Source organism: Bos indicus x Bos taurus, chromosome 20 (genome assembly GCF_003369695.1).
Source record: "Bos indicus x Bos taurus breed Angus x Brahman F1 hybrid chromosome 20, Bos_hybrid_MaternalHap_v2.0, whole genome shotgun sequence".
NCBI lineage: Eukaryota > Metazoa > Chordata > Mammalia > Artiodactyla > Bovidae > Bos > Bos indicus x Bos taurus.
In genome coordinates, this window is record NC_040095.1 from 23,148,036 (window position 1) to 23,172,387 (window position 24,352).

The 24,352-nt window shown below is 40.7% G+C and overlaps 1 protein-coding gene across 2 annotated transcripts in view; it reads right to left on the reverse strand.

The window, feature by feature from the left end:
* IL31RA (interleukin 31 receptor A) overlaps positions 1–24,352 on the reverse strand; it is a 69,739-nt gene that overhangs the window by 13,897 nt on the left and 31,490 nt on the right. For both annotated transcript variants that reach the window (XM_027520384.1, XM_027520385.1), the window contains exons 5-8: positions 20,759–20,910; positions 14,482–14,647; positions 7,595–7,674; positions 4,001–4,217 (exon numbers count right to left, since the gene is read on the reverse strand). In XM_027520384.1, coding sequence (XP_027376185.1) covers positions 4,001–4,217; positions 7,595–7,674; positions 14,482–14,647; positions 20,759–20,910 — 615 coding nt within the window. The remainder of the gene's footprint in view (positions 1–4,000; positions 4,218–7,594; positions 7,675–14,481; positions 14,648–20,758; positions 20,911–24,352) is intronic.

Genomic DNA, 24,352 nt, shown 5'->3' on the forward strand with positions numbered 1-24,352 from the left:
TTGAACCCAGGTCTCCTACATTGCAGGTGGATTCTTTACCAGCTGAGCCACAAGGGAAGCCCAAGAATACTAGAGTGGGTAGCCTATCCCTCCTCCAGGGAATCTTCCCGACCCAGGAATCAAACCAGGGTCTCCTGCATTGCAGGTGGATTCTTTACCAACTGAGCTATCAGGGAAGCCAAAGAAATGGGAAGGAAATCTAAAAATGAGGGGATATGTGAATATGTATAATGGATTCATTTTGCTGTACAGCAGAAACTAACACAACACTGTAAAGCAGCTGTGTGTAGATTAGTCATTAAGTCGTGTCAAACTCTTTGCGACTCCATGGACTGTAGCCCCCCAGGCTCCTCTGTTCATGGGCTTTCCTAGACAACAACACTGGAATGGGTAGACACTTCCTTCTCCAGGGGAATCTTCCTGACCCAGGGATTGAACACAGGTCTCCTGCATTGCAGTCAGATTCTTTACCATCTGAGCCACCAAGGAAGCTCCCCTCTCCAAAATCAACTATACTCCAATAAAAATTAATTTAAAATAAAAGGAAAACAACAACAACAAGCCCCAGAGGGTTGTGTATGTATTTAGGAGCCTCTGTTCTTGAAGCTCACAGTTGATGGGAAGGAGTCCTTTCCCCATACTGGGCCTTTATGAGAGACTCCAGCATCTGGTCTAGAAGCTAGGCCGGAGAATCTGTCAACTTGAAAGGGCAGCTCTGAGGAAGGGCAACTGAGACGTGGGGAAATTGTGAAGCTAGAGTGGGGCAAGCAGCACAGAGCCAGGAAATCAACCCCACCGAAGCCCTAGCGTCCCAGCTCTCTCCTCCCTGCCCTTCTCTGCTCATAGCCTCTAAGCATCCTTAGTCACTGTTTCAGTCAAGCTGAAAGTCATTACTGGAGCATTTGGAAACTTACTCAGCCTCTTGAAGCAGGTAACATTAGTGTTCCCTGATCGCCTCAGTTGGTAAAGAATCTGCCTGCAATACAGGAGACCCGGGTTCAATTCCTGGGTTGGGAAGAGCCCCTGGAGAAGGAAATGGCAACCCACTCCAGTACTCTTGCCTGGAGAATCCCATGGGCAGAGGGGCCTGCAGGCTATAGTCCATGGGGTCACAAGAGTTGGACACGACTTAGAGAATAAACTGCCAACCGATCCCCTCTGATGCCTTTTTGCTGTCTTTATATGTTGCCTGCTTAGGATAACTTTGAGCTGTAACAAACTTCAGAGTTCCTGTGCAGGGTCAGGCTGGAACCACCCTCCCCAGGACTGTCAACTCAGATCGAACCATTATGGGTTGAATTGTGTGCCTGCAGAAGATATTCTTGGTATTGCAGAATGTAACCTCATTTGGAAAGCAGGTGTAAGTAGCTAAAATAAGATGAGAGTCCTTAGCCCAGTATGACTGGTCTCCTTAAAAGTGGAATTTGAATGCAGAGACAGACACACACAGGAAGCTGGTCATGTGAGGAATGAGTTGGATTAGAACTATACTGCTACGAGCCAAGAAAAGCCTGGGGCTTCCAGAAGCTGGAATAAAAAGGAAGGATCCTCCCTTGGAAGTTTTTGAGGGAGCACAGTCTTGCCAATGCCTGATTTTTAGACTTCTGGCCTGCAGAACAATGAGGCAGTTGAGTTTCTGTTGTTTGAAGTCACCTAGTCTATGGTGCTTTCTTGGGAATATCTGGGAAAATCAATCAGCATCTTTGGCTCAGCCTCCTCTTCCTCCTCTTTCCTGGCCTTCCTTCCTTTTCTGATTAATAAACCACTTGCACAAACATCCCAATTTGAAGATGGACGTGCGTGTTGGTTGCTAACCACACATTCTTTCTCTTTAGCAGCATTGGAACTCTGAGGAGCAGAAGTCAGGTCTAAAGAGTTAAGAAATAAGCACAGATTCTGGACCACAGAGGATGTGGAATAAGCCATAAGTCAGCCTAGCAAGAGGAAAGGGCCTGGCAGCATTAAGGGTTGTTGAAAGAAGTTTCCAAGTCATTGTTCTACTGAATGTCGACTAATTGCCTCCATCACTCAATAGTCACTTTTTGGGCAATTTCTCCAAACACAATACACCCCCAGATGTGGTAGGAAATAGATTCCTCTTGAGAAAAGAGGAAAGGGACTTAGACTGCAAAAGCCGTTAATTTCTTATGATTTGCATGAAGTCAGTCACTCTGGGCCCATCAAATACCATTCTCAGATGCTAGAAGTGCTTCATCTTTGCCCACCATCCCAGCCCAACTTGAACACTACCTCAACTCAGTACCAACCTCCTCCTCAGACAGTTGGTCATGTTTTGCCATGTCCTGCCTCAGAGCACTCCACAGCTGTCTACTGGCTAAGGTCTCCTACAAGCAGAGCTTCTTGTCTTGGGGCCAAAAGGAACCTGAAGGTGTTTCTATTCCAATTCTTTATTTGAAAGATAGGAAAATAGGGGTCCACAGAGGAAAATAATCGTTCAGTGTCACACAGCAGCTGTGATCAGATTTCTAAGTCACTTTACTAAGTCCACGGTTCTGGATAAAATATATTGGACAAGTTTGGAATCATGTAGACCTGTGCTTAGAGTCCACCTGAGAGATCTTTGGGCAAATTACTAAGCTTTCCTGAATCACAGCTTCATCAACTAAAAAGAAAACCTGATGGCACCTATCCCATGGGTCATTTGAGGCTAAAATTAGATTGAACCATATCATTTTAGCACAATGTCTGACATATCCTAATGGACAATGCTGGATGATTACACCTAATGATTGTTAAGCTTACAATTATTATAACTATTCTCCAGGTGACTCTGTTAAACAAAATTCTGTAAAACATCACATTCTTAGATGTCTTAGACTGGGAACTGCAAAGAGGTCTGTAAAGGGTCAAATAGTAAACATTTTAGGTTTTGCAGGCCTCTGTTGCAACCAACACTGCCATTCCTGCACATTGTTGCAGAGACACAGGAGACGAGGGTTCGATCCCTGGGTCAGGAAGATCCCCTGGAGAAGGAAATGGCAACCCACCCCAGTATTCTTGAGTGGGAAATCCCATGGATATAGGAACTTGGTGGGCTACAGCCCATGGAGTTGCAAAAGAGTCAGACATGACTTATCAACTGAACAACAGCAATAAGATCTATAGAGAAAATAAAGCCAGGAAGAGGAAATAGATTGCCTGCAATTCCTTGAATAAGACTCAAAGAAGCTCTTTTATTCCAAAACAGGATATAAAATATAAGTTTGCATGGAAGTAACGTTTTTAAAATTACTTAATTAAAGGTGTAATGAGCAATTATTGGCAAGAATAAACATTACAGCCAACTCATTAGAAAAGACCTTGGTGCTGGGAAAGATTGAAGGCAAAAGAAGAGGGTGGCAGAGGATGAGACGGTTGGATAGCATCACCAACTCAATGAACACAAATCCAAACAAACTCCAGGGAGAAAGTGAAGGACAGGGAAGCCTATGGCATGGGGCAGTCCATGGGGTCGCAAAGAGTCAGACACTACTTAGAAACTGAACAACAACAACAATTAACATCAGAAATATCCCTAACTAGGTAGTCAAATGGGAGGGAGAAAAGGAAGAAAACAGGAGAGGGAACAGATCAAGACTGGGATATGGTCAGCAACGTGAAGGGAAGATCTCGAAAGACATCTTTTAGCCACTGAGGATAAACATGGCAGATCTGACAGTTTTATAATGCTCAATCCAGCTTATATTCACTCAGAATAAAACAAATACACGCTGCACATAGAACTTCTAGGCTCATGACTGTGTCTCGTATGATTTACGAAATCTCTGATTTTCAACACAGGCTTTATTCCAAAAGAAAAGTATTTCAAGAGGCTCATTAATTCATTGAAGATTATGATCACCCCACCTTAACCTAAAATGTCCTTACTTCATTTTCATTTTGATGCTAAAAAAACAGCAACCATTGAGAGGACAGGGACAACTCCTTGGCATATCAGATGGGGTTAGGCATCTAAATAAGAAGTTTATGTCATACTCACACTTTTCATCAATAGCTGGGATCCTCAAGGTGGCCTCTGGAGATTCCCCAAGAGAATTATAAGAACTCACATGGACCCAGTAGGTCTGGTTTCCCAGGTACAGTTCAGGCTGCTGGTTAGTAGTGTTCATTGTCTCTGTGAGGTTACTATTGTTTTCTGGAAAATACTGTATTTTGTAACCAAGAACTTTCTCCAGGACTGGGGCTCCTTTTGCCTTCTGAACACAAAGGAAACAAAATTTACTGCTAACAGCAAAGAAAGAAAGTCACTGAGACAGTAATGAATGGTGGGAATCAGAGAAGGGAGGCAATATTAGGTGCTACACTATAACCCTGTGATGATCCCTCTGGGATGAGTAACATACCTGTGCCATGTCAACCCTCCAAATGCCATAAGAGGTGATTTATAAATGGTCTTTTGGTATCAACCCTTGATAGAAGTCTAATTCCACAAAGCTAAACTAGCATGATGCCCAAACCAATGCAAGCAAATAAGTCCTTATTCCTTTAGGCAGCATCTTTCTCTCTGTCTTAAATGGGAGAGGTTGTTGTTCAGTCGCTCAGTCATGTCCAACTCTTTGCGACCCCACGGACTGCAGCACGCCAGGCTTCCCTGTCCTCCACTCCTTCCCAGAGTTTGCTCAGACTCAGATCCACTGAGTCGGTGATGCCATTCAACCACCTTATCCACTGTCATCCCCTTCTCCTCCTGCCCTCAATCTTTCCCAGCATCAGGGTCTTTTCCAGTGAGTCAGCTCTTCACATCAGGTGGCCAAAGGATTGGAGCTTCAGCTTCAGCATCAGTCCTTCCAATGAATATTCAGGGTTGATTTTCTTTAGGATGGACTGGTTTGATCTCTTTGCTGTCCAAGGGACTCTCAAGGGTCTTCTCCAGCACCACAGTTCGAAGGCATAAATTTTTCGGTGCTCAGCTTTTTTTATTGTCTAGCTCTCACATACATACACAACTAATGGAAAAAATATAGCTTTGACTACCTGGACATTTGTAGGCAAGGTAATGTCTCTGCTTTTTAATACACTGTCTAGGTTTGTCATAGCTTTTCTTCCAAGGAGCAAGCATCTTTTAATTTCATAGCTGCAGTCACCATCCACAGTGGGCTCTTTGGAGCCCAAGAAAATAAAGTCTCTCACTGTTTCCATTGTTTCCTCATCTATTTGCCATGAAGTGATGGGACCAGATGCCATGATCTTAGTTTTCTGAATGTTGAGTTTTAAACCAACTTTTTCACTCTCCTCTTTCACTTCCATCGAGAGGCTCTTTAGTTCCTCTTCACTTTCTGCCATAAGGGTGGTGTCATCTGCGTATCTGAGTTCACTGATGTTTCTTCTGGCAATCTTGATTCCAGCTTGTGCTTCATCCAGCCTGTCATTTCACACGATGTGCTCTGCCTATCAGTTAAATAAGCAGGGTGACAATATACAGCCTTGACACACTCTTTTCCCAATTTGGAACCAGTCTATTGTTCCATGTCCAGTTCTAACTGTTGCTTCTTGACCTTCATACAGGTTTCTCAGGAGGCAGGTAAGGTGGTCTAATATTCCCATCTCTTGAAGAATTTTCCATCGTTTGTTGTTATCCAAATACTCAAAGGCTTTAGTGTAGTCTAGAAACAGATACAGACATTTTTCTGGAATTCTTTTGCTTTTTCTATGATTCAGTGGATATTGGTAATGGACAGAGAAGCAAAAACTTAAAAGTTGAGGCATTTCCTCTGAGCCAATCCCAAGTCTGTTCTGGCCCTGGGTCATTTCTTTCCTGGAAATGTCCAGGGATTGGAGAGTACCCTGTCCTTTTATCTCCATACCACCCTCTCCAAGGAGAGAGCTAGCCTCCCCAACCAGACATTCCAGCTAAGAGGACTAGAACATTCAAGGTTACCCTACCAGACCAAATCCTTGGTGAGAAATGAAGGTGACCCCAGGGGCTCCAGGCCAACCTCTTTTTTTCAGCCTTGAACCTGAGTCCATGTTTTGCTAGAGATCAGTATGTTGAATATTTCTCAGGAATTAGAGGGCTTTCCTGTTTTTCTCTTTCTGTTACTGATAACACACAGAGATGAGCAGAATGACTGATTATAAGGTCAGAAGGACTTCAGAAGTCACTTTTTCCCACTGTCTATCTGGTTTGAGAATTTCCTTTACACCTCCCATGATGTAAGAAGTCAGTTAAAAATCTTCCTAATGACTGGGAGGCATTTATAATTCATGATAACTCATTCTCTTTTTATAATAAAATCATAGTTTATTGAGATATAATTCACATACCAGAAAATTCACTTAGTGTGCAACTCACTGGCTTTTAGTATAGTCAAGAGTTGTGCAGTCATCACCATGATCTGATTTTAGCTCATTCTTTTTTAAGCAGCTCTAGTTCTTGGAAAACTCTACAGAAGCAAAAGGAAGACCAGTCCCCAGGCGAGGGGGAGAAGAAGAAGGGCATCAAAGTCCATCTCACCTACTTCCCAGGTTGGCCCACTTGACCTGTGTGGGTCTGGCCACACACAGGATGTGCCCTGGTTCACTTTCCTTCTCAGAACTATGTTGACAGAGTAATTCGTTTCCTCACTTGACTGAGAAAGAACTCGACAACATCTGGGATCAATTCTTGGAGATTTCCCAACACCACAGGCTGTGTTCTCCCCTGTCTGCTGCCACTGAGGGTGTCCTTCTTGTCCCCGGGGTGGGGAGAGGAGAAAGGTAGAAGGATGCTCCAACCCTGAGGTAACTGGGAATGGAATGTCATTTGGAAAAAGCAGGGTGATTTCCCCATTTTCAAGAGCGTTTGAAACTTGCCCAGACTTGAGTATGAGCTAACCCAATGAGTATTTCCTGAGAAATCTGGAGACACACCAAAAAATCAGGGCATCTCACTGCTCTCCTCCCTCTCTTCTTTCCCCCACCTCCTCTCTCCTATTTTCTGGCTGTTTTTTTCCCCTCTGTTTGCCCTTTTCCTTTCCTACTGATTCCTTCTTCCCCTCCTTTTTTATCCTTTTTTCTACCATCACCTCTCATCCCCTCTTTCGTGTCCTCTGTACTAACCTGGCTCCTCCTTTGTTCCTCATTCCGAGGCCTCCATCCTACAAAGGCCCACTTGGCCCCTGTTCTATCCTTGCACCCCACTATCCCAGTGCCCTGGGGGGCACCTGTGCAATGACCTCAGGAACACTAGTAAGCTCACCCCCAAGCCAGTGCTCTTCTCCAGTGTGGGGGTGGGGGCTATATAATTTTACATTGCCTTGGAGTGAAGGCCAGCCAGCGACGGTTTTCTCCAGAAGGTCAAGGTGCCTCCTGCACTGACACTTACACTTTGTACCTGTCTCAGGTGTTAACATTTCCAAGTGTTAACATTTCAGATCAAAGAAGAAGGCTCAGGGTCTGCATTGCACATTCAGGACATCTACAAAATGACATACAGGGCTTTTCTGAGATAGGAAATCATTGTGAGATTTGGGGCATCAAAGCCTCTAGGGAAGGAAATTAAGGAGGTAAAATGTCCACGATCACATTTCTTAGAGGTATAAGAGACCAAGGCTTTTACACAGAATTATAAATAAATAACCCAGAGAGAGGTCACCTTCAACAACAGCTGCACTGGCCTTTTTCCATCCACTTTGTCTGATCTCAGGACTCTCCATAGATCCAGGCCATGTGGAGCTGTAAAGAATAAGAGTGAGGTGTTCAGCAGAGACAGAAGGGAGCTGTAGCAGAATATGGTGAGATTAGTGAGGCTGTCTGTTTAGAAAATGCCGTTGGGGAGGATTTGCTTGAGGGGGCCAGCAGGAGTAATGTGGAGAGTGGAAGACTTCGTTGCAATGATGTCTTCATGCTGTGGTTGAAGGACTAGAATCAACCAAAAGTCAAAAATAACAAAAGATCATTATAACATTAATATCAAAATAAATTAAGATCAAAATAACATTAATATCCTATATATAAATCACTCCTCCCCTGCAATGAAAATGTTGGGATTTTCTTGTATTAGAACACTACTATAATGTGGTGAAAAGCTTTGTATTTTGTGAAAAAAATAAAACCATAATCATGTAGGGCAAAAATTAAAAAAATAAAATAAAACTGCTCTTGGATCTGATGACTTAAGGTAAGCTAAAATAAAACGACAATAGATCCAACTGTAATATAATTTATCACTCAAATCTGGATTGATATATGACATCTCCTGCCCTCTACCATTCACATACATGAAAGCTAGGAATAACATAGATAACTGCTAAAGAGATTTTATATATAATTTATGCCATATCTACTCCCCAAAGAGATGAAACCACACACTTACAATGTTATAAAGCACAACAAAAAAATCAAAGAAGAAAGAAGCAGAGAAATAATCTTTCCTAAGCCCCTCTGTTAGCTCTAAATTTAATGCTAATCTTCCAGGCAAGAAGAGTAAAAAAGATAAAATTTAGTTGTGTATTCCTTATGGACTGAAATAAAGAACACATAGAAATCATTGTGAAGAGGCAAGTTTTTTCAGGCTATGGGCATTAAATTCATAAATGGAATTATCTTGTAGATCCAGTCAAAAAAGACAAAAGATAACCTAAAACCTGATGTCTGCAATCACAGTTGAACAAAAGTACAAAAATATGGCAGGTGTACACTTCTCATGGTTGTCTTCTATGAAATGCAAGATCATAATGTGAAAGCTAGGTCCATGCATTTCTCCAGGGAAAAACAAGACCTGAAGACAGCACAGTTCAAGTGTGTCAGCTTCTGATGATCTACCTATTCAGGGACAAAGCTTAAAATAAGAAAAAAAGGAGAGAGAGCAACTTCTATTACACTTGACCTCTGCACTGTATCTCCCAAATATCTTGTCTCAAGGAGTTTTGGCACAAAGTGGGCCACTGGTAATTTATAGTTGAACCTTCTGACATGTGCCTGAAATTTCAAAATGCTGAGCTACTGACTAAAGAATGACACATACACTTTAGTCAAGAGAGGAAAGCAAGGTTCTAAAGAACTGTTCAGAAGGCTATTGGCCTGTAATTTATGAAATTGAGGAAATGTCTCTGAAGCTGCAGTTGATGAACACTAAATCTTTTTTTGAGGAAATCACATGGATGAAAAGAATGTAATTCAGTCTCCAAAAAATGGGGTCTGCCACTCAGGCCAAGATCTAAACTATTTTAGTATTGAGAGACTATTTTTAGGGACTTTTTTGTTCTTAATTCAGGTAATTGAGTGTTTAAAGTGAAATTACATACTGAACCCTAATTAAAGACAACTTCATAATGTAGAAATGTGCACTAAAGGGCAATTAAGTCAATGACCTGTCTTGTCATCAATGAAGGGTGACATTTCTACAACTACGCCTGCAGAAGCCAAAGTGTGGGTAACAGTCTAACTGCCAGGTTCCAAGTCTCCCAATGAGACCTACTATAATTCCATGTAAGTTCCATACAAGGAAATTGAAACTATTTAAACTTTCTATATGACTCAATCTGCATTCCATTGAAATGTTGTTATACAAGCTCTGCCAGGAGTTTTCCCAAAGGTCATTACCAAATCAAGAGACTGGACAGTCAGGACTCAACTTTCTCAGACACAGAGTAACAGGTTTCAGCCTGTCAACAGGTTACAGCCTGAGCTGTAAGTAAAGACAGCGTTCTTCCCAGAAGACATTCTTCTCAGCACAAAGCTACGAAGTCATGAGACCTTCATAGGTGACCCACAGAACTGGAAAGACTCTCAATCCATCTCTTACTTGCAGAGTCTCTCTGTTCCAGTTACATGGAAGTCAGACTCTGGGATAATAATATTGAAAATAAGAAAGAAGAAACCTAAAGGCAAAGTTTTCATTACAAGCCAGTTCCAAATACTCATCTGAAGCATAGACAGAAACAAAAATAAACTGATTATTAAATAATTAATCATTCCAGTCATTGATTAGAAAGAGTAAAATTCTACTTAGATTTACCCCATAGGCAGCCACTTAGTTCTAGTAGGTGGTAGACAGTGCTGATGAATGAATTTAATCAGGTATTTTCTCCTTTCATTGTGGTCACTATTTCCTGCAGATGTGTTTCAAAGAGAAACAGTCTTCCTGATGTAGACTTCCTACAGATGCAACTTTTAGTAGAACAAATGGCTAGCTTTTACATTTTCTACCATTATGTGTGCATGCTCAATTGTGTCCAACTCTTTGAAACCCCATGGATTGTAGCCCATCAGGTTCCTCTGTCTATGGAATTTTTCATGCAAGAATACTGGAGTGGGTTGCCATTTCCTCCTCCAGGAGATCTTCCCGACCTAGGGATTAAACCTGCATCTCCTGCATTCATAGGTGGATTCTTTACCATTTGAGCCATCTGAAAAACCCTCTTCTACAAGTATTACAGTCAATTTTCCATGATCATAAATTGATAATGAATAAATTAATAATGCAGCTTAACCAAATGGGGAAAAGTAATAATTCTGTATTTGTGAAAGAATAATACTAAGCTTTTACAAATTTGCCAAAATATTCACATATTTGTGGTGGTGGTCTAGTCACTAAGTCATGTCTGACTCTTGCGACCCCATGGACTGTAGCTCTCCAGGTTCCTCTGTCCATGGGATTCTCCAGGCAAGGAATACTGGACTGGGTTGCCATTTCCTTCTCTAATTACATATTGGAGTTTACATATTCCAAGGCATCAACTGTTTGGACAGATGTAGTAAGAATTTGCTGCTCTGTTGTTCCAGTTACAATCTGGAAATACCCACAGTCACCATCAATCAGTACTTTAGACACATTCTACTGCCTTTGCTGAAGATAACACTAAGAATCGCTCACTTTTAGCAAGTGTCACATACTAAGCATTTTACCTGAATCATCTCATCTAACCTCCACAGGCTTATAATTAGGTACATCAATATTACTATTTCCTCTTCTGAGGTGTTAAGAAGTGAGACAATTGCCCAATATAACTTTTAAGTAACAGAGCCAGGAATTGAATATTATTATATCTGTTTCCTGTTGCTGTTCAGTCACTAAGTCATGTCCAGCTCTTTGTGATCCCAAGGATTGCAGCACTCCAAGCCTCCCTGTCCTTCACTGTCTCCCGAGGTGTGCCCAAGTTCATGTCCACTGAGTTGGTGATGTGATCCAGCCATCTCATCCCCTGCTGCCCTCTTCTCCTTTTGCCTTAAATCTTCCCTAGTAACAGGGTCTTTTTTAATGAATTGGCTGTTTCATGTAGTATGCATGTTTCATGTAGTATATATTTACATGCTTAAATGTGAGTAAATAATCCTAATAATCAATATATTGAAATGTAAAAGAGAAGAGTACCTCATATTCTACTTAAAACAGAAATTTTCAAATTAGAAAAGGTTTGAGGTGGTGTGTGTAAAACAGCTGGCATTTCATTGTGAAACAGGGAAATATTTTATGAATTAGAAGAGGATAAATTAGGATTTGCTTGGGGTGGGTACATTTTCATTAGTTTCTTCTGGGATTCTGAAAAAATTAAGAAAAGCAAAAATTGTCCAGTGGTAATGTTAACAGATGTTCATTTTATTTAATTAGCACAGGGCACAGAGAACACTAGGATCTAGTGTTTGGTGGTCAATCTTAGCCAAGCAAGCTGAAATAATAAATCAGTTGAAATGGTAAATCTAATTTATAGCAATGAAAGAAGTGTATTAAATTGACATTAGCAAGTGGTTGGACTGTGATGAACTTAAGACACTGAACCATAATGATGCTAGGTCTCTAAGCAGAATGACAGCTACAGGGAGGAGAACTGTACAAAACAAGGTCAATCCCAGGGTAGAACTCACTCTCCAAGATTGCCTGCTAAAAGGTGTAGCAGAGGGAGAGGGCAACTTGCACAAGGATATTGCTTGCATTTCGTCCTAATATTTTAAAAGATAGGGATCAGCCAAGCCACAGACAGCAATAACTGAGCACTCCAACAGATTATAACCATTGGACCATTTTATATTGTACAATTTATGTGCTGTTTGGTATTTGTAAACTAGTATATTTGTTTTAAGATTGGATTATTTGAGATGATGTCTATAGAGTGCTCCCAAATACGGCATAAATTTTAATCAAAAATTCACATTAGGTCCACAACTTGACTAGTTTTGTTTTAATCATGCACGTGTTTTTATTTATTTAAAATTTATATAGCACTTACCATTTGTAAGGCACTGTTCTAAGCATATAAACACATAATGATTATAAATTTTTTATTACTTTTCTCTGTATTCTTACAGTTGAGCATGGAAGCTTGGATGCCTGAATGCCATAGATTAATAGAATCTCAGAGTACGAAGGGACTTCAGAGGCCATCCAGCCCAATCCTTTATGTGTGTCACATGAATCTTTGTTGTAACTACATCCACCAGTGAGTAGTCCAGACTAAGCATGAACATCTCCAGTGGGAGATACGAAATTCAGAAGGCATCAGATTATTCCCAGACATATGATCATATGGGCAAACATGCCAAATATCTGTTAACACTAATTTGGTTGTCATGGGAAACTCAACCAGGATCCAGGGGAATACATTTTTGCCATATAGACCAGGGAACACAGGAGCTGACCCCACATGTTGCCTAAGACCAGTGAGGGACTTGTTGTAAGATTGATTAAGAAGGGCCTGAAATCATGCCCAGAGGTGGGGTGGGGGCAAATCCATGGTCTAGAACCAACATGTCTCAAACAAAGTTAAAGCCTCAGAAGGTTAGAATGATCAGCATTTTTCTGTTTCTTTGACATATTTCAGAAGATGTGTGGCCCTTGATAGGTATTCATTTAATTAGTCATTCATTCATTGTAGTAGGTTGAAAAACAAACACCAAAGATCTAAGTACAAATCTCTATCACCTATAAACATTACCTTATATGGCCAAAGGGACTTTGTACATGTGATTGGGTTAGGATTTTGAGATGGGGAGATTATCTTGGATTATCCCAGTGGGCCCTAAATGTTATCACGATGGTCATTACAAGAAGGAAGCAGACAGATTTGACACAGAAGAGGAGAAAAAGGTAATGTGATAACAGAAGCAGAGTCTGGAGTAATATGCTTTGTTCATAGGAAGGGGCCACAAACCAAGGAATACAGGGAGCTACTAGAAGGTAGAAAAGGCAAGAAAATATATTCTCCCTTCAAAATCTCCAACTGTGACAACATTTTGACCTTAGTCCAGTGAAACTGATTTTGGACCTTTGAATTCTAGAACTAGAAGAGAAAAATAAAAAATGTGGGCTTCCCAGGTGGCGCAGTGGCAAAGAATCCACCTGCCAATGCAGGAGACACAAGAGAGGGGAGTTCAATCTCTGAGTTGGGAGGATCCCGTGGAGTAGGAAATGGTAACCTGCTCCAGTATTCTCGCCTGGAAAATTACATGGACAGAGGAGGCTGGCATGCTATAGTCCCTGGGGTCACAAAGAGTCGGACATGACTGAACAACTGAGCACACACACACACCCACAATTTGTTACAGTGGCCACAGGAAACTAACACATTCATCAAACACTTATTGAACATCTACTGGGGTCAGGCTCTGGGCAAGGCTCCTGATTTATAGAGCATGGTAACATGCTGAATGACCCTGAACAAATTAACATCTCATCTATCTCACTTGCAAATGGAGGTGATTCTACATATTTCATAGGGCTTTTTGGAGAATTAATAACACTAATAGGAAATCTATCAATTACTGAATGTTGATTATGGGCTAAACACATTATCTCATTTAATCTTTAAAATAATACTAAAAAATAGGTACCACTATTAACTCAAGTTTATAAATTATAGTTCATTATGGAAAAGGGGAAAAATTAGTAAGGAGACTGAGTCTTAGAGTTTGTGTATCTTGCCCAAAGTTACTCCGCAGCCAGGCTGGATTTTATATGAGGCCCACAGATTTGAAGTATTGGGTTGGCCAAAAAGTTCATTCCAGTTTTTCCCTAAGAGGTTATAGAAAAACTCAAATGAACATTTTGGCTAACCCAATAGTATTCTTAATTACCATTCCTGACTCATGGTAACCATTCAATCAAGGTACAATCCTCTTCTCCTTCCTTCCTTCACTATAATTAAAGATGTGACCTTTTTTCTCATTAGTTATACCTTTATTTTTTAGCAGTAGCTCAGGGTTTGCAACATCAATCTTTATCATAGGACATCTTTAAATAATATTATACTACTTCAAGCATAGTATAAGAACTTTATACAAGTATTCAAGATATGGTCCTTTGCCTTCAAGGCAAAAGCTGCTAATGTCACTAACATCATCGGGGGAGGGCCAGCTTATCCTGTAGGCTCAAGCATGTGCCATGCATGCCCTGTGGAGGGGCACTGTACAGACTCTCTGGCTCTGGGATTGTGGGATTCCATGATTCCCAAGTACGGCAAAGTACTTGACAAAATCCACAAAGCCTCAGTTCAGTTTGCCCTAAACCAGAGCAGGCAAAAAAGAAACCACAAGGGACCAACTTGCCTTCTTCCACAGTGACTCCCATCTTTTCTTGACTCCAGCCACTCCAGAACCTTGACTTGTGAACCACACACTGCAGAGCTACAACGTACTCTGTAAAAGCCTGCAGCCCTGTGAGGTTGTATGCTTCTTCTTCATTCTTACCGCTTCTGGTGAAGTTGACTTCCATCTAAAAGACAAAGACAGCCTTGAGCTGGATGGGAGACCACATGTTATCTTTCCATTTTTCTTCTTTACTTCCCAACCTTCTCTTACCTTTCTGAACTAGCAGCATTATATTTCAACTTTTTTAATTTTCATAAATAAACTTCTACACATGCCTGGAGACTGTTAGCATCAAATAGAGGTGAGTTACCCCAAGAACCACCACCCCTCCCCTTTCTTGTTTCTAAGCTTGTGAGGTAGAGATTCCTGCCTCTGGACTGGATGTGAGTGAATCTTGCTCTTCTGGAAGATGCAGAGTGGAGTCCTGGCACCCAATACGGGCCTCAGTTTAATTTCTGGAGGTGACAATAATATGTAGAGATAAGATCTCAAGGAACAGCATGTAAAAGACACCTTGAGAGTATTAAATTCAAACTCATGTCATGAATGAAACCCAGACAAGTTAAGTGATTATGGACTACCTCAGCATTTATAATCAGCAGAACTAGGATCGGAGCACAGATTCCTCTCACTCTCAGACTCTTTCCTTTTATTCAAACTTCCCATTTCAAATGATTGGTCTTTGGGTGATCACTCAAGTTGCTAAAGATCTCAGTATCCTAGATAAATAAATTCATTTTGACACTCTCTCAATGTGAAGAACAGGGAGAGGCAAATAAACCACCTCCCCTTTCTAGACCTCAGTTTCCTTGTTAGTAAATGAGCGTGTTGCTTTCTATAAAAGTCCCTCTGGACTTAACTCTCCACAAGAAACTAGAAATTCAGCTATGTCTTACTGAGAATGATCATTGTTGCTACAGCATGAACTTTAAGCTGTAGGTTTATATATATTTATATTGAGCTTATTAATGAAAATAAACTGTAATTACAGACATGACTACTTTGTGAGGATGCACACCAGCCCATAGAATCTGGCAAGAATAGGAAGTCCGGATATCGCTTACGTGTACAACAACAGCTGTGAAAATAGGTACACAATTATAGGTGCTGGGCCTAAAGGAAACTGGGGCAAAATGAGGATGTGCCTATGTGGCCAACAGCTGAGCATCCCAGCTGCAGATGGACGGTTCTGAACTCCCAGTCTAGTGAGATGGCATCAGAGCAAGGAAGCAGCATGCAGGCCTGAGGGCAATTTTGCTGCTGAACCCCAGGTTCCCTGAGCACCTTCCTGCAAAAGCCCCTGGAGACGTTGCAGTGGTAGAACAGGGCTGTTGGGAACATATCTTGGGACAATTCATCATCTCTGGGGAAGTACCCTCCCCAACTGACCTCAGTTATGGGACTCAGTTAAAACCAGATTAAGACCTTTGAGAGAAGGTCAACCACATGGTACTCTCCAGGCGTAAATCAAAATAAAAACAGTGTTAAGCCATAAAACACATGCAAGGGAGTCTAATGATATTCTATTTTACTTTTCATGCTTTTTAAAATACATAATATTCTTCTTCTATTTTTAATTTCTCAAAATTTTCCTTCTGCTTTGCTAGTATTCTCAGCACATGCTTGGTCTCTTGCTGGTTCTCCTCACAATCAGAAAGCTCTCTTCACAGTACCTATGCAAACCTGTTCTTTCAAGCCCTAGCCTCAGGGCAGTAAAAAATGCAATTAAATTTCCAAAGAGTGCTCCTCTACGGCTTCTTTACTGTGACTTTTTTCCAGGCTATATGGCTTTGGTCCTCACTGGGTCCAAGATCAATTGATCCTCTATATACAGGCTTAAATCTAAAATTTCCTGAACTCAGTACAAGCAATGGACTCCTACCAAAACACTAATTAACTTCACCAGTTTTGTTTCTAACAACCTGTATTTTGTGCCAAGTCCTAGCTTATTCCAAGCGTTTATGTGTTAAGAGATGAGTCAGAAGTTTTGGAGCAAAGCCTAAATCAAATTCTTAAAACTGTCTTGAAATCCTTTGGTAGAGTGTTTACATGGTTCCCTTTTATAAAAGTAGAAACCCTTTACACTACGGCCATGGGAAGGTGGTTTGGAGGTTAAAGTATGGGCAAATGAATGACTGAACTTGGCCTCACAAAACCTGAGCTCAACTCTGTAACTTACAAATCTTGGACAGATGACCAAAGCACTCTACATTGCAATTTACTAATCTGTAATAATAATGGGGCTTCCCTGGTGGCTCAGTGATTAAGAATTCACCTGCAAATGCAGGAGATGTGGGTTTGATCCCTGTGTCAGGAAGATCCCTAGAAGAAGGAAATAGCAACTCATTCCAGTATTCTTGCCTGGGAAATCCCATGGAGGAGGAGCCTGGTGGGCTACAGTCCACGGGGTCACAAAGAGTCAGACACAACTTACTGACTAAACAACAACCACAATAGGAAGAATAGTGATATCTTATTTAAAGGAGGGGTTTCCCAGGTGGCTCAGTGGTAAAGAATCAACCTTCCAATGGAGGAGACACAGTTTCAATCCCTGAGTTGGGAACATCTCCTGAAGAAGGAATTGGTAACCCACACTGGTATTCTTGCTTATGTTTTCCCAGTAGTCACATATGGATGTGAGAGTTGGACCATAAAGAAGGCTGAGCACCGAAGAATTGATGCTTTTGAACTCTGGAGTTGGAGAAGACTCTTGAGAGTCCCTTGGACAGCAAGGAGATCAAACCAGTCAATCTGAAAGAAAATCAACCCTGAATATTCATTAGAAGGAATGATGTTGAAGCTGAAGCTCCAGTACTTTGGCCACCTGATGTGAAAAGCCTACTCACTGGAAAAAATCCTGATGCTGGGAAAGACTGAGGACAGGAGGAGAAGAGGGTGACAGAGGATGAGATGGTTGGATGGCATCATCAACTCCATGGACATGTGTTTGAACAAACTCTGGGAGATAGTGGAGGACCAGGAACCCTGGTGTGCTGCATTCACAGGGAGTTGCAGAGAGTCGGACACGACCGAGCAACTGAACAACAACATTCTTGCCTGGGAAATCACATGGAAAGAGAAGCCAGGCAGACTATGGTCCATGGGATTTCAAAGAATCAGACACAACTTATTAGCTAAACAACAACAATTTATAGGATATTTGCAAGGATTGAGTAGCTTAGAGTATAAAAAAGCACTCTGTAACCCATATATTGTGTGCATGGGTGCTCAGTCTTAGACTCTTTGCGATCCCATGGACTGTAGCCCACCAAACTCCTCTGTCCATGGGATTATCACAGCAAGAATATTGGAGTGGGTTGCCATTACTCCTCCAGGGCATCTTTCCAACACAGGAATTGAAAACAAGTGTCCTGCAGTTCCTACATTGGCAAGTAGGATTCTTTATCATTGAGCCACCTGGGAAGCAAACCCATATATTAGCATCACACAAATATGAGTTTTGTTATATGAACATATTGGGATTTTGAAATTAGTTTTTATGTGGTTTAGTTTAATTAAACATTTATTGAGCATATGTGGCAGGCAATGAGAAAACTAAGATGAAAATCAAGGTCTCTGTGTTTGAGGAACTTATCATCAAATATGGGGAGAGATGAGTTTAAGTGACTATGTTAAGTGCAATGACAGAGGAGGAGCACCTCTCTCAGACTCCCAGAAGAAAATACGTCAGACCAGAGTTCTGAGAGACGAGTGGATCTAGCAAGGTTTAGGCCAAGAGGAGATGTACAAAGCAGAGAGCTGTTCTAGGCAGAAGCACAGAATAATGAAATGACATGACGCAAGGGAAACTAGCAATTCAGAATCACTAGAGAAGCGAGAGCAAGATGGAAGATGAGTTTGGAGGGGTTGAGAGGGGCCAGGCCTTGGAGGGTTAAGAATTTAGACCTTTTCCATTGACAATGGGATGAGAACCATCCAGACAAGACTGGATTGGTTTAGTTGGATTTAGAACTGATTAGACTTGGTTGTGGTTGAGAACTGAAAGGAGAGAGATTCTGGTTGCACATTCCACTCTCCTTCCCACTTTCTCCAGGTTAGCAGGAGGAAGGACCTCTTCCTTCCAGGGGATTGGAAGGAGGGAGGCAAAGATAAGTACAGATGCAGGTAAGTTTATCAAAGAGGTGGGGTACAGGATGCTAGGGATTGAAGTAGCTTGCATGTGTTGCCCTCACTTCGTATTGTAAATGGTTTAGTAATTTTCCAGGGGAATATAGATCCTGGCTTATTTTTCTTGTTGGATTTTATAAAGTAGTCACAGGACTCTGGGATCAGACAAAAGAAACCAAGGGTTGCTAGACAGTAGATCACACAGAAGTTCCTCAGATTCACTGAGCCCATGATATGTGGTATGAAGATGAGCTTATGTTGTGCTGGGGAGTGTCCTACTTAGGGGTTCCTTTCTGGGTTCCAGAAACTACCAATCAGTGAGTCTTATGTTCTTATAGTCAGTTCTAGTAGAATGGATCCAGAGTTGGCACAGAAAAGAAGCTGAGAGGAAGAGTGAACTCATTATTTCTCTTGACTTGAATATAAGACAAGTGAAACTTAACCAATTTTCTTTTCTGAAAGAGTCCTAGTCTAGTGGAGGATGCAATAGATATAGTACGGTGGGCTTCACTAAAGGAAACAGTCTAGTGATGGCCTCATGCCCAAGATGAAAAGAGGAGGCTGAATGACTGTGGTGGCCTTCTATATTCAAAGAAGCCTGAGTAAATGAGCTTCTTTTAGCTCAAAGTAGAGGCTGATATCTTTGGATGGGCTCTGATATAGTCATTCTTTTTGATCAATGATTAGATGAAGGTATAAAAGTGTTATCATATCTGAAGATATTAAAAAAATTAAAAAGTAAAAAGTTAACTCTAAGGTTTATTGAAAAGTTATAAAGTAGAAAGTTACCTACAGGCTTTGGGTAATAGAATAAAGATTCTCAATAGGCCAAAATGATGGATAAGTCCAACCTGAATAAATTCAATAGGAAGAAATAAAACATCAGCATTTTAGGTTAAAAAGGGATAAGTTATAAGACAGTGGAAATGTTCTTACTAGAAAATCTTTTGTGTGTTGAGGGGAAAGTCAAAGATTTAAGTGATTTAATTGGCTGGAAGCTAAGAGTGAATAATGTAAGTTGGTTAGAAATAGAAAGTTGATATAAGATCAAACTGCATTATGGAAATATGATAATTATTTCTGAATTTTGTGGTAAGAAAATATTTCTCAAGATGCAAAAGACAATAAATATAAAGGAAAAGGTTGATAAAATTTGACACTATTCATATTAAGAAGTTCTGTTCCTCTAAAGTTACCATTAAGAAAGTGAAAAGGCATGATGCATAGTGAGAGATGTTTACAAGACACATAAAAAATGAAAGACTCATAAACAGAATATGTAAGTAACTCCTGTAAGTCAATTAAAAAATCAGATCATCCAACAGAAAAAAGTGTGCAAAAGGCTTAAATCAATATTTCACAAAGAAGAATTCCAAGTGGCCAATAAATACATGAAAAGACATATAATCTCATTAAAAGTCAGGTAAGTGAAAATTAAAGCCATGATTCCATTGTGTACATGCAACAGAAGACTACACTGGGATAAAAATGTATAAACTCCAGCACTGTAAAACATGAATGGATCTTAGAAGCACAATATTGAGAGAGAGGAGTCAAACATAAAGAAAATACAAAATATATAGATTCCATTTATATACTGTCTCCAACTACATTGCTTAGGGATGCAGGCTTACATGGTAATACCATAATAAAAAGCAAAGAAGTAATTACTATGAAAACTAGGATAATCATGAGTTCTAAAGGCAGGAGGAGTGTGTCATCAGAAAAAGGTAGGCAGGGGGCTACAGCATGCTATTTTTTATATCAGTGGTTTTTACATGCACACTGACTTAATCTGTTAAATGCAATATTTATGTTTTGTTCACTTTCTAAATATGTGCTATAGATCACAAAGCTTAGAACAATTTAAAAGGAAATTCCCAAGCTATAGACTTTCAAGAACCAATGTAGCTAGACACAAAACAGAATGAAATGCAAAAATAAAGATGCATATAGTAAAACACTTTTCCAATCTAAAAGGCCCAAATAGGAAACTGGGGAGAAAAGTATTCACTATTGTCTCTCTTAAATGTAGAAAATGGAAAAAATGATTCCAGGCAACAAATGTCAACAATTCTCTTAGAAACATTATAATGGCATAACTTACCCAGTGGGTACTATTTACTGCTCTGAATCGAAGTGTATAATTTAAAGTAGATGACTTAGGTGCCAACACGGGCTGTGTCCATTTTATTTGAACCATTTGTTTGAGGCCCAAAACTGGTTTCACACTGGAAATCTTAGGTGGCTCGATTTTAGCTGAAAATAAAAATCATACAGTTTTTGTATTTGCACAAAGACCAGAAAGTGCTAATAACATCCACCCAGAATTGCAAAGGAAATCATAGTGCATATTCTATGATTTAGTGTATGCAAAAGGCAGTAGGAAAGCAGGGCATAAAGAATGCTGCTACCTCCCACCCCTTCAAAAAAGAATGTACAGTGAGGAGAGGCTATATTTCTGTGGGTTTCTTTCTTTCTTTTTTTTTTTTTTTAACAAATCAGCCTTTTACCGACTGGGTCAGATCTTTTGTCAAACAGAAGGGAGGTAAAAAGAAACTTCATGACCAGAGAATGGGTGGTTCCTCTTGTCTATTCTCCCCATCTCTCTGTCTTTGACCCCCAGGATGAAGAAGTGCTCAGTAGAAAGCACCTTCATTTCCCCTGAACACTACAAACATTCTCACCCTAAATCTCTCCTTGAAAAAGGTGGGGGGGGGTGTTATAAAAGTAACATAGGCTCATTTCAAAAATTATTTATTTAAATTTATTTATTTGGTTGTGCCAGGTCTAAGTTGCAGCATAAGAATTCATAGTTGTAGCTTGTAGGATCTAGTTCCCTGGCCAGGGATTGAACCCACACCCGCTGCATTGGAAGGCAGAGTCTTGACCACTGGACCATTAGGGAAGTGCCCCCCCCCCCAATTTTTTAAATATAGAAAAACTACAAAGAAAAACTTTAAGTCAATCATAATTCTATCAACCAGCATGCATGCTAAGTCACTTCAGTCATATTGGATTCTTTGTGATCCCATGGACTATAGCCCACAAGGCTCCTCTGTCCATGGGATTCCCCAGGCAAGAATACTGCAGTGGGTTACCATGCCCTCCTTGCCATCAACCAGAGATCATCATTATTAGCATTTTGGTGTATTTCCAGGCTTTTACCTATACAAAAATTTGTACTTTTTAAAAGAAAATTGATGTTATGCTAAATAAATCTTTTGTCTTTATGAAAAACATTACGGAATCAGCGAACATCCCTTTGCATTGAAATTTTTCAAAACATGTTTTCAAAGCTTCATAATATTCTCTTATAGAGAAACAGAATTTGACACTTTCTCTATTAGTGTACTGTACATAGTGTTTCCAATTTCTCGTTTTAAAGTTCCCCTGAAAACAGAAGCTGAGTCTCAATCACAAGGCCTTTGATTAACACTTGGTACTTAGCAAATTTCAGATATTTGTTAAGTGAACAAGTAAGTGGATAATAGTTGTATCTTTGTGTGTATCTCTCATGGCTTCCTTAGATCCCCTAGGACAGAAGGATTAAATTAAAAAGTATAACCATTTTGGGGCTTCCCAGGTGGTTCAGTGGTAAAGAATCCACCTGCCAGTGCAGGAGATGTGGGTTTGATCCCTGGGTTGGAAAGATCCCTTGCAGAAGGAAAGGGCAACCCACTCCAGTATTCTTGCCTGGAGAATCCCAAGGACAGAGGAGCATGGCAGGCTAGAGTCCATTGGGTTCCAAAAGAGTTGGACATGACTTAGTGACTAAACAACAAACAACATAAACATTTTTAGGGCTACTTTCCACAAAATGTCATTTTGCTTTCCAAAATAGCTACAGTAATTGCAGTGTATGTGTATAGCACAATTTATTTATTCATGCCTCTGTTGGTGGGTATTTGGGTTGTTTCTATATCTTGGCTATTGTGAATAATATTGTAATGAACATGGAAATGCAAGTATCTCCTTAAGATCCTGCTGCTGCTGCTGCTAAGTTGCTTCAGTCGTGTCCGACTCTGTGCGACCCCATAGACAGCAGCCCACCAGGCTCCACTGTCCTGGGATTCTCCAGGCAAGAACACTGGAGTGGGTTGCCATCTCCTTCTCCAATGCATCAAAGTGAAAAGTGAAAGTGAAGTCACTCAGTGGTGTCCGACTCTTAGCGACCCCATGGACTGCAGCCTACCAGGCTCTTCCGTTCATGGGATTTTCCAGGCAAGAGTACTGGAGTGGGGTGCCATTGCCTTCTCCAAAAGATAAAAATAAAATAAAAGTTTGTGTTTACAAAGTGAAAAACCTTGCCCCTTTTAGGCCCATCGACAAGAGGCAGAGCCAATGTTAGCATTGTAATGTAAGCCTTTCAAAGGGAGTTCCTAAAAATGTTTTAAAAAGAAACCCAAGTCAAAACACTTCATAAAAAGAAAATCTGAGGCCCAGATACCTACACTGGTGAGATGTACCAAAGGTTTAAAGACCAATTACCACTGATCTTTCAGTTCAGTTCAGTCGCTCAGTCGTGTCTGACTCTTTGCAATCCCATGAACCGCGGCATGCCAGGCCTCCATATCCATCACCAACTCCTGGAGTTTACCCAAATTCATGTCCATTGAATCGGTGATGCCATCCAACCATCTAATTCTCTGTAGTCCCCTTCTCCTCCTGCCCTCAAACTTTCCCATCATCAGGGTCTTTTCCAATGAGTCAGCTCTTCGCATCAGGTGACCAAAGTATTGGAGTTTCAGCTTCAACATCAGTCCTTCCAATGAACACCCAGGACTGATCTCCTTTAGGATGGATTGGTTGGATCTCCTTGCAGTCCAAGGGACTCTCAAGAGTCTTCTCCAACACCACAGTTCAAAAGCATCAATTCTTCAGTGCTCAGCTTTCTTTATAGTCCAACTCTCACATCCATACATGACCACTGGAAAAACCACAGCCTTGACTAGATGGACCTTTGTTGACAAAGTAATGTCTCTGCTTTTTACTATCTGTCTAGGTTGGTCATAACTTTCCTTCCAAGGAGTAAGCATCTTTTAATTTCCTGGCAGCAATCACCATCTGCAGTGATTTTGGAGCCCAAAAAATAAAGTCAGCCACTGTTTCCACTGTTCCCCCATCTATTTGGCATGAAGTGATGGGACGGGATGCCATGATCTTCGTTTTCTGAGTGTTGAGCTTTAAGCCACCTTTTTCACGCTCCTCTTTCACTTTCATCAAGAGGCTCTTTAGTTCTTCTTCACTTTCTGCCATAAGGGTGGTGTCATCTGCATACCTGAGGTTATTGATATATCTCCCGGCAATCTTGATTCCAGCTTGTGCTTCATCCAGCCCAGTGTTTCTCATGATGTACTCTGCATGTAAGTTAAATAAGCAGAGTGACAATATACAGCCTTGACGAACTCCTTTTCCTATTTGGAACCAGTCTGTTGTTCCATGTCCAGTTCGAACTGTTGCTTCCTGACCTGCATATGGTTTCTCAAGAGGCAGGTCAGGTGGTCTGGTATTACCATCTCTTTCAGAATTTTCCACAGTTTATTGTGATCCACACAGTCAAAGGCTTTGGCATAGTCAATAAAGCAGAAATAGATGTTTTTCTGGAACTCTCTTGCTTCTTCGATGACCCAGCGGATGTTAGCAATTTGATCTCTGGTTCCTCTGCCTTTTCTAAAACCAGCTTGAACATCTGAAAGTT